The sequence below is a fragment of the Mytilus edulis genome, chromosome 8 (genome assembly GCF_963676685.1).
Source record: "Mytilus edulis chromosome 8, xbMytEdul2.2, whole genome shotgun sequence".
Classification (NCBI taxonomy): Eukaryota; Metazoa; Mollusca; class Bivalvia; order Mytilida; family Mytilidae; genus Mytilus; species Mytilus edulis.
The window spans coordinates 85,161,727-85,173,732 of NC_092351.1; the positions used below are offsets into that span (position 1 = coordinate 85,161,727).

At 30.7% G+C, this 12,006-nt stretch overlaps 2 protein-coding genes across 2 annotated transcripts in view; both read left to right on the top strand.

Annotated features, from left to right (window-relative positions):
- LOC139486488 (uncharacterized) overlaps positions 1 to 12,006 on the top strand; it is a 122,990-nt gene that overhangs the window by 35,275 nt on the left and 75,709 nt on the right. The window lies entirely within an intron of this gene.
- LOC139486486 (uncharacterized) lies at positions 341 to 7,972 on the top strand. The gene is made up of 7 exons (XM_071271384.1): positions 341 to 454; positions 1,200 to 1,291; positions 1,747 to 1,782; positions 3,660 to 3,829; positions 4,143 to 4,303; positions 5,920 to 6,086; positions 7,586 to 7,972. The coding sequence occupies exons 2-7, from the start codon at positions 1,225 to 1,227 to the stop codon at positions 7,636 to 7,638; spliced, it is 654 nt and encodes a 217-aa protein (XP_071127485.1). The 5' UTR covers positions 341 to 454; positions 1,200 to 1,224; the 3' UTR covers positions 7,639 to 7,972.

Genomic DNA, 12,006 nt, shown 5'->3' on the forward strand with positions numbered 1-12,006 from the left:
TTTTAACACATATGTTGCGCCTTTTGCAAGTGAAGATGAAAAAAAACTGAATGTGTGTAGCTAAATGTTTTCAATAGCAATATGTATTTAACTGAAAAATTGGGTTCACTGATAAAGATGCAACAATTCGGAAAAATCTATTAACATATTCATAGTAAATTTTAAATTATGATATCATTTAAATCAAATATAGATAAATGAATCGGTTAAATATTCACTTAACATTTATCTTCAGTATAGGTATTATGTCCTGCGTCACATCTAGATTGTTTTTCCCTAACAAGGAAGCTGCGGAAGGAGCCGCGGTTTGTTCAGATAAAAACAAGTTAACATGCGTAGATGGAGAATGAAACTATATTAAAAAAAGCTGCTGACAGATGTATTGTCATTCATAGTCCAGGCATTGAAACAAGTACCTTGTGTATAAGTGGTATTTATTAGTATCTCGTATAGGGTATGTAATGAATAATATTAATCTAAAATAGTGTCTTTATAAAAAAAATAAATGTCTGAAAAAATGGCTCTTAAAATGGTTAATGATATTTATGAGAATCGATTTCGGCAAAAAAAAAAGAATTAAACTAAACGCTAATTAAATAGTTTTAAGGTGGTACCCAATACTTTTTTTATTTTCTCTGACCCTTTAAACTTTGAACCAACCGTTTTGTCAGAAAAATTACACTGGTTATATAGCAGTTTGACAAACACCAATTTTTATCATTGAGAAGCTTAATATTTCTTTTACAACACAATGTAATTAAAACGTTTAGACGACTTTACAGAGTTATCCCCCTGTAGTGTTATAAACAACCTTGATGTGTAAAAAATGAAAGAAAATTGAAATATATCAAGACGAAGAAAATTAAGTAAACCTTTTTATTTGTTTGTAGACAACAATTGAATTAAATACAGTAATAACGGTTTTTTGGGGATTTCGTACAAACAAGGACATAAATAATAATAAAAAAAATAATATAGAAACTGAGACAGCCAATCAAAAATAATAGTAACGATTTGATTTTATGTTTAAGACCAATGAAGATAAAAAATTAGAAAGAAACAGTAACAATATTTATTTCGGTTTAAGACAAACGGAACAACAACAACAAAATTTACACTAGCGACTGTTTTTGGTTTAAGAAAAGCGGAGACAACAATTAAAAAAATAAATAGCAGTAAAGATTTTTTGTTTATTGTAGATAAACGGAGACAACAATAAGTGAAATGACCAGACTGTTCCTAATCTTAGTTGTTGTATGCGTCGTGGTGCAAACTGTCAGCTCAAACAAAAGTAATAACATTTAATAATCATGACAAAGAAATATATGTACGGTAAAATTCTCATTAACTTTCAATCCTTTTTGAATTTGATAACTATCAAAATAGTGAATGGAAATGGGGAATGTGTTATAGAGACAACAACCCCACCATTGAGCAGACAACAATCTCGAAGGCCACCAAAATGTCTTCAATGCAGCGAGAAACTCCCGTACATGGAGGCGTGCTTCAGTTTGGACCCTATACAAAAATGTATACTAGTTAAGGGATAATGGTCATCATACTAAACTCAAAATATACACAAGAAACAAGTTGCATGGTTAGCATAAGGAAAAAAATGATCAGGACGGTTAGTTTTTTTTAATTTAGAATAAATTAAGTGATTAATGATAAATCGGACTGTTTACTTTTAAAACAGTAATTGTATAAATTAACCTGTGTAATATAAATTATCTCTCCGTTCTTCAGCTGCAGGAATGGGAAGACGCAAGAAAGCTAGACGAAGTAAGTATGTTTGTCTAATGCTTAGTTAGTTTCTGTGTGTGTTATATTTTATTGTTGTGTCGTTGTTCTCCTCTTATTTTTAATGCATTTCCTCGGTTTTAGTTTGTAACCCGGATTTGTTTTTTTCTATCGATTTATGAGTTTCGAACAGTGGTATACTACTGTTGCCTTTATTGATATCTAATATCATGTTTCATTACTGACTGTGCAAAACCTTCATGGTTAATCAAGGTCGTCATGTGTTAACTAGTTTGTAGAGACTCAGAGAGTGCATATTGGAATGTTACATTATATACCCTTATCAAACATGAATTACGCTTCTATTACTAAATACAACTGTCTGAGTGTATGTTTTAGTACTCACTACTATGTATGTGCCAGTTCCACATATATAATCAATACAATATGAATATTAAGGTAGCACAATACAAAGATTTTTTCACTCCTAATCAGATAACTTTAAACTGATGTAATTCATTTCATCCTTCTTTATATATTATAAATGAGGTTCCAAAAGAAAGAGGAAAGATTAATCTTTCAAATTGTGATAATTTCATTATGACATAATTATTACATAATCAATTGTTATGTAATTAGTTGCTATTGTTTGAATGAATTTAGCGTCTTTGTTCTTCATAGCATCCCAAAATATTTTATAGATTCTTGTACAACACAGCTTGACCTGCAAAACTGTGTCTCAGATTTCCAAAAACATCAATAGAACAAATTTTATACCTAATTGAATTTAGTGATCTCTTATGATTTGATGTTGCAAACTTCATTGAAGATTTATGAGAGAATGAAATACAATAGGAAAAATCTGAGACACAGTTTTGGAGGTCAAACTGTGTTGTGCAAGCATCTATCAAATATTTTGGGATGCTATGAATAACAAAGAAGCTAAATTCATTCAAGTATGGACATAACAATATAGCAACTAATTACATAACATTTAATTATGTAATAATTATGTCATAATGAAATTATCACAATTTGAAAGATTAATCATTCTTCTTTCTTTTGGTACCTCATTTATCAAAGTTAAAGAAGGATGAGTGGAATTACATCAGTTTAAAGATGTCTGATTGGGGATGAAAAATCATTGTATTGTGCTACCTTAATACCACGCTTTTGTATAAATGTATTTCATAAATTTTACATCGTCTCGGCGATAATATTTTTACCTTAGAAATATTCTTACAATAAAGTGTTTACCAAAGTGTCTATCCACGGTTTGTGGTACCGAAATATCAGTTCACTTTCATATAAATTTCAACATACTGTAAACCAACTTATTTTTGCCAGCGATTTTTTTTCATCATAATAAACTCAAAATATACACAAGAAACTAAAATTAAAAATCATACAAGTCAAGACAAACAAAGGCCAGAGGCTCCTGACATGAGACAGTCGCCAAAATGCGGCGGGGTTAAACGTGTTTTTTGAGATCTTACCCCCCCCCCTATACCTCTATCTAATGTAGAAAAAACAAACACACACAATACGCATGTTCAAACTCAGTTTAAAAGAAGCCCGAGTCTGATGCCAAGTAGGTAACAAAGGAAATAAACAAAATGATAATGATACATAAATTAACAATGGACTATAAGAAGTTACTCACATGATTGAAAAATTAAGAATTCATCATATAAATATCAACTATAATTACATGTATTTATTTGCTTCCTTTGTCATATTATTGCATGTTTATATTATCATTTTTTCGTATAATGAATCTATCAAATGCCTCATTTTATGTATTGAATTCCAGATTACTCTATCAAAAAGCCACCCATAAAAAAACACACAAACAAAGAGTACTTTTCTTTTATAAATATTTAAAAAATGAATGACACAACTGTGATGAATGTTTACAGTTTGGTTTCCTGTATTCGTTGCGTTTGAAGGAAATGGTAAGTCTGTGTATGACGCATGGCGAAGTCAGTCAGAATGCAACCCTCTTCTCACGTCTTTTGCAACAGTCGGTTCTCAGCGTCATCTCAGAAATAGGGTTGTGGATGACTGGAATAATACAAATATACGAATGGTATGTCGCAACTTATAATGGTTTATGTCAGAACTATAACAATTCGTTCCGAACTAAATTTATTAAGACATCATTTTATTTTATTCATTATTTCAATATATTAACATTCATACGTTCATTTTAAGTTCACAGCAAAACAAGAGAAGTCAACACATTTCGTTTTCATGCATATTTTCAGAGAAATATCATTATATACTTTAGAGCCTGCCAACACTGATTTTGAACCTGAAGGCCTCGTCTTGTTCAAAGACATATTAAAAATTAAGTGTGCATGTTTAATATGTTAAAGAAATATGATTTCTATAATTTACAGGTGAAGGTTGAATTTTTCAAAAACAACCAAGTTGTTGCATGGATGACTTTTAATGGTAGAAATACAGATAAGATGAACTGGTTTAGCAAATCAAACCTTGCGCAGAGTAGTTTTAATGATTTAGGATCACGCAGTACATTTAACTACTTTTCGATTGCTGGGTAAATGAAATGTTTGCTAAATATATAATTATTTTGTTTTATTTAATGGAGGCACACAACTTTGTCCAATTGCTTTCAGTGTTGAGTTTATCGTCAAGCATTCACAGCTCTTTTGTCTTCAGTTCAAATTAAGTAACAGTCATTCCATGTTAAAGCAATAGATTAGGTTGCATTGTACTTCAAAAAATCTTCATACTTTTAATTTCATATAAGGGCTTATAATCCTTTCTTTCGCCTATATCGTCTGACAAATGCGCTCCGTAATCCTTGTTTGACGACGACACAAAGTAAGAAGAGACATTATTAAGTGTAAAATTGTCTAAAAGAGGAATAAAAAAGAATGTGTCCATAGTACACGGATGCCCCACTCGCACTATCATTTTCTATGTTCAGTAGACCGTGAAAATTGGGGTTAAACCTTTAATTTGGAATTAGAATTAGAAAAATCATATCATAGGGAACATGTGTACTAAGTTTCAAGTTGATTAGTTTGTTTTTAATATGATGTACTACTTTCTTGTATGTTCTTTATGACCGGGAATAATTAGTTGTGGTACACATAATACAGAAGCTATGATCAATCGTCCCGATTCCAATTTCAAAATGATAATATTTCTTTACCTTAGCAGCAATACACTAACTACCCCTCGTATGGAATATACATTTGTCAACTCACACGATAATCAAGAGCTTGGAGCTGCTACTTTCAAAATTAATAAGCCAGGATTTTTACAAAGAACGTCTCGTCGTTTATCTCACATATTCCTTGGAAATTACCACGGCCTTATAAATGAATTGCTAGTGTTTGCTACTCAAATAATACAATATGGTATTTAGTTATAGATTCTAGGTTCTGAAGTTGTGTATATTTTTATTTTAATTTAGTTTTCCAGTTAATTGTATTCGTGCTATTATGTTTCTTTTGTATTGGTCGTAGGCATTTTGTCCGTGATGTATATATGTTTACACAGTTTTGACTGTTGTCACATTAACTTAGTATGTTTGTTTTGCGCACACAATTTTGTCGATATAACAGATTTAAAAACAACTTCCACAAAAGTGGTAGGTTTATCTAGTTATAAAACAGGGTTATACCCACTATTTTCGTCGTAAAAATGGTAAAATGTCTGTACCAAGTCGGGCATATTATAGTTGTTTTTCTTTCCTTCCATCAGTTGATAACGTTCTATTTTGTCCGTTTATATGGACTTATCTGTTTGAATTTACCTTGGAGCTCGGTATTTTTGTTTAAGTTTTTATAATTACATGGAAAATGGATATCCTTATGTCATAGAATGGTTTCCAATAACGTGTGAATGAACGTCATTGTATATTTTGTTTTTATAATCCATCACATTGTTAGTTTCGAAAGTCAAACTGCGTAAACAACCTATTTCAAGGAACTGTTTTCTGCCTAAAACCACATTTTAAAATTGAATAGAATAAACTACACAAACAAACGAATAATAATTTAAAATAAACATGTATAAGAAAAGGTCAAATGCTAAAAATCTTTTTGAAGAACATTGTCACGATACAGTATTACATTTGATTGTTGTCTTATATTAATTCGTCAAGTCCGTTTAAATGTTTGTCCAACAAATACATTTTTTCAGAGATAATCAACGAAAATTCTATGTAAATCAAAACTACGGAGGATGTGCTAGAGATCAAGGGTGGATGTATGTCCTTGATCAAAATATAGGCTGTCCATATGAACGCATTGGCTCGATTCCGATGTTTCTTTATACAAAGAACTTCACAGATAGAAACTGGACACGTAGTAAGTTCTAATTGAGTCATTTTTAATCTTCACATTAAAACACTGTTCGAAAACATTGTTCACTTAGTATAAGTTAATATTTATGATTGGGGATATAAACTTTATTTGATGATCTCTAATGTTAAGGGTGTTTTTTTATTTAAAAGATCAAAGATCTAGAAAAAATAGACATATTTTTAGTGAAAATGCAATCTTTTTTTGAAGGAATAAGTCATATATCTAACCTTTACTAAATTGCACTCTCATTGAAAATATTTGGTGGTCTGATGTTTCTGCCTTTATTAGTAAAGGTAATGTAAACTAGTCAAAACCATGAAAAATGTGACAAATTGCCCGATTATTGTTATTTATTTAGGTTATAAAGGTCACAGTTACCCTCATCCGGATTTTTAAAAGTCTGAACTGATATGGTATAGGAAATATTATCGCTATTTTGTGCAATTTTTCCTTTGATCTTTTTTTGTGATAATTTTTCATATCATGCTACTCGCTTGCATTGAAATGGATAATTATCGCTAGAAACTTAGCAGGCACGTGGCGTTGCTAACAAAATTGACATGAAATTGACAACGTTGTCATAGGTAAAATAGCGATAAACAGATTATCATTGGTCATCTCAACTCGATTGCCTTTCTCGTTTTCGCCGTCCTGGCTCAAGCGAGAGAATCAATCTCGTTGAGATGAACAACGATAATCTACAAATATTTAAAATAATCTTTATCTTACTGAAATATGAACAGGAAGATATGGGGTCAATTAGGATATTGATTGATTGATACTTAGCTGCTCTACGTCCAGCGGGACCAAATAATAGGACAGGCTTACAAATAAACGCCTATTTTTTCTTTTGTTTTTTTTAAGACCTAATTAGAAATGTCTTAATTTACAATGTATTCGTTAAATGATGTTTGCTATCAATGTTTTTTAATCAGTGTAAAAACTCATCAGAGATAAATGGCGTACATATTTTACTCAATACGCACGGTTCGTCTACACAGTAATCTACTAGTGCAACAGAATGAATATAATTGGAATGCAAAGTCAAACGCATAGTTGAATTGTATTTAAACCAAAAACAACGAAAAGTGTTTCCAAATACAACAAAAGCAATCGATCCCTGAGGATTGAAAACCTTAGTACATTGCTATTATTCGAATTATGTTAAACTTTATAAACAGCTAATTTACAGAAAATGAACCTTCCAAAGATAAGTTGTCAACTCCAACTTCCGGGCTTCTGGCAAGGCGATTTCATAACCGACAAAACTTCCACCATCAGTATCAATCAAGGGGTTGTAAAAAACTCACCAAAGCTATCGACGTATACGTACACTTGCTTTTTTTGTAGGCACATTCTATTTGTTTTTTTTTAAATAATCTAAAATGGTAATATTGTTGGATACTCGGGTAAAGAAATAAGCGAGATTTTAGAACAAATAAAAACATTTTTTTAAAGATTCATGCTGCAGTTATTTTAATTTAATTTAATGTTTTTTGTAGACATTGCAGAACCAGCGGATATGATGGTTATTTCTGTCCTAGCAGAATTATAGAGAGTTGGTTAATAAGATCAACGTTTTGCTGTGAAAGAGTTTGGCAACTGATATGACATCACACCATATATGGAACGTTATGCTTTTCTTCTATTAGATACCAGTAATTCAATTAGTTTTTATTGTACAAATATTTTTATATATACCGGTTAAAGTGCAGATCTGAATTCTCTTAAGATAAATTTGATTTTACCTGAATTATGATAGTGTTCAATAAGTTATCAGTTATTCAATTGTTGTTTTTTTTTGTAAACATATTTGATATACCAGTTAAATAATTTTACCTGAATTATGATAGTGTAATCAATTTTCCAATTAAAAACTTTCTATACACTATGTGAGTTTAGTTTCAAGGTATTTAAATGGAACTTATGTGATCAATATGAAAAAGAAGATGAGGTATGATTTCCAATGAGACAACTATAGCCCATGCAACTTCATTTTGTTTGGTTCCAAAAAATACAAAAAGCATAAAATCCGAGTGGATAATACAAAATCTTAACCAATGAAAAACATATAAAAATATAAAAAAAAAGTGTTATAGATTTCATATTGGGTAAAAATGTGAAATGAACTAAGTATCAGGTTGTCTGCATATTGATATTATAAAAGATCAGCTGCAAGATAAAATGTTATCCTTTTCGCGAGTGAGTGCAGCGAATGCTTTCAAAAAGTCTTCATATGCGCTCAGCTGCAATTTTTACAATATCAATATGTAGTCAATCAGATTACTGAATTATTGATTCGTATTAGTAAATTTTGCATGATAAAATATGTGTTTTCATTAATTCAACTGCAAACCGGACGATAACAGGACAAGTGTTGGTCAATCTTATTAACGCCTGTAATTCCTTATAACGTCGATGGCGTGTTCGGGTCAAATGTATGTAGGCCGGCTCAACGTACTACACGCAACAAAGCTGTGATAGCCATTTTATTCATAGCTTAGTACATTGGACGATCGACCAAACTTGATATCAGCCTGAGTTATTAAAATTCAATTCTATAATAATAAAGCTGTTTGGGTCAAATGTATTTAGGCCGGGTCAACGTACTACACGCCACAAAGCTGTAACAGCTATCTTATGCATAGCTTAGTAGTGTGATACAGACATTGGACGATCGACCAAGCTTCATATCAGCCTGAGTTTTTAAAATTCAATTCAATTATAATAAAGCTGTTCGGATCAACTTTATTTAGGCTTGGTCAACGTACTTCACGCCACAAAGTCGTAATAACAGTTTTATTCATAGCAGAGTGTGATACGGACATTGGAAGATCCATTAAGCTTGATATCAGCCTGAGTTATTAAAATTCAATTTAATGATTATAAAGCTGTTCGGGTCGAATTTATTTAGGCCGGGTCAACGTAGTTCACGCCACAAAGTCGTAATAGCAGTTTTATTCATAGCTGAGTGTGATACGGACATTGGACGATCGATTAAACTTGATATCAGCCTGAGTTATTAAAAGTCAATTAAATAATACACGAGCCTTAAGAAGGTTTATTGCTGTTATTTAAAGTTGAAAAGAAATATCATTTATATTTGTTGGAGGAGAATTATATTAAAATGAAGAGATGTGTTAGGACAACTACAAATCAAAGCCCAAATGATGTGTGTATAAGCATCAATAAGTCGACAGTGCGACTTGAACAATGATCAAATATAACCCTATGTAAGATAAAATACAACTAAACATAAGCTTATATTATAGAAATCAAACGAAAACACTAGCGGCATGTTTTATGACCAAACAACAAAACAGAATATAACAGACAGCTATTAACGAGAAACCCTGAATTACAGGCTCACGAATTAAAGACTGATGTAGAATGTAGCGAGGTAAAATATACTGCGAGAGCTCAGTCTTCCTTCTTATTTGAGACCATGGTGTTATAGTAAAACAGTTGAATGTTAAGGGTTTTGACATTAACAGTCAGACAAAATACACGTAACTACTGCATGGTTACTCAGGTCACTGAGAGGCACTTATAATTATTGAATAAATCATGTCCTAACATGTTAAAGAATCAATCAGTACACAAACGAATTATTGAAAAGTATAACCATGTCTTTGATATTTGAAAATCATAATTGACCTAACGAATAATCAATTGAAATTTGGAAATTTCGTATCATATTGCGAGAAGAGCTATTGAATCAATATATTCATCGTATTTCTTATACAGAGATGACTTAGCTGTATTTGACAAAACTGTTAGGAAATTGGTCCTCAATGCTCTTCAACTTCGTATTTTATATGACATTTTTAACATATTTTGATTCGAGCATGACTAATGAGTCTTTGTAGACGAAACGTGCGTGTGGCGTATATGTGAAATTTCAATCCGGGTATTTATCATGAGTTTATTCAAAAAGAAAAGTATAAACCCACTGATTTATATTCAAATTGACTAATGACATCTAGCTTTATTGCTCATTCCGGAGAACATTGTCACCCCAGTAAATGTAGTGTGGTCAGTGTTTCGGTACTTTTTTTTGGTACTTTAGTGAATTGTTTTATCGAAATGTTAATTTTGAGGCCTTCTTGGAATTGTGTTTTTTTTAACACTTCGCAACTTTATATTTAAAAGTTTGCAAACAAATAAACAACAGATATAGTAGTTGACTGACAACTTTACATGAAATATGTGCATAACTGCACAAAAATTAGAAAGCGTAACCTTCGGAAAAAAACACCAAAAGCCACAAAAACAATCTATTTTTTTTACAAATCTACAACAGGAAAAGATGGAGATTGCGAATAACACGTAAAAACACAAATACAGTTTTGGCGTCGATATTTGAATTTTGACAACAATATAAGCGGTATTATACCAAAAGAAAAGAAGTATTTTACGTCACAGTACTGTGACAAATGGAGAACGAAAACGCGCGAAGACAGTGCTTTATTGAGGGACCAACAACTACTAATAACGGACTAATTAGGATAGAAACTTACAAAAATACTATTTTTGTTTTATGATATTTAATGTAATTTTATTGCACTGTATTTATAATTTATGAACAAGACGCAAATATTAATAATGAAACAGATGATGTCCGGCAATGGTAAAATTATTAAACTGAAATCAAACTTGAGATTAACCTTTGGAAAAATACCAAAACCACATCTACATAATGTACGATTTGTTTTTACAATATATTACAGGAAAATATATATAAGCTACAAAAACTATAAGAAAAATGAATAAAACTTTACATATCTGTTCCTTACATTGTCAAGGACTAGGTCAAAAAGAAAAAAGAAATAGACTTTATACTTGGTTAAAATATCAAAAAACAGATATACTTTTTATCCAAGAAACCCATTTTGTTAAAGAAATAGAAAATAAAGTAAGTAATGAATATGACGCAGACATTTTTCACAGTTTTGGCACAACACAACCAAAAGGTGTGGCTATATTTATTAAAAAAACACTAGATTCAAAGATAATTGATACTTTTACTGATCAAGAAGGTCGCATAATTCTTGTAAATGTTGAAATAAACAACAACATATTTTCTTTGATAAATTTATATGCACCTAATGAGAAAAAAAAAGCGAAACATCTTCTTTAAAAATGTAAATAAAATAATTGAAGAACATAGTCTCGGAATTTTAGTAGTAGGGGGAGATATGAATGAAGCATTGAGTAGTTCAGATAGAAAGAATAATAAAAAAAATAGAGAACAAAAAATTACAAATAGTTTGAAAACTTTAATAAAAACAAATAAACTAGAAGATATATGGAGACAATTACATCCGAAACTATATCAATATACATGGAAACGTAAAAATAAGGACGATGAGGCGAGTAGAATAGATTATTTTCTAACCGGTAAAGAATTGAGAACTATGATAAAGTCTACAGATATAAGACCAGCCCTGATTTCTAGTACAGACCATTAGGCAATTTCATTGAAATTTAACATGTCCAATGATAATAAGGGTAAAGGGTTCTTTAAAATAAACAACAGTATACTTACTGACAAATCTTATAAAGATAAAATAGAAAATGTTATAGACTATTTTATACTTAAAAGTAATTACACTGAAAATCTATCACAATTATGGGACTTGTTTAAAATTGAGGTAAGAGAATTAACAATACGGTTTTGCAAAAATAAATCTAGGCAAAGGAAAAATGAAATTCGAAATTTGGAAATAAAACTTCAAACATTACAGAAAAAAAAGGATAATAACAAATTAAGTGAAGTAGAAAAGAAGAAAATCAATTTATTAGAAAGTGAGATAAAATCTCTTTATAGTTATAAAGCAAAAGGTGCACGTTCAAGGATAAAATGGATATAAGAAGGGTAAAAAATTCTAATTTTTTTCTAGGATTAGAGAAAAGTAGACAA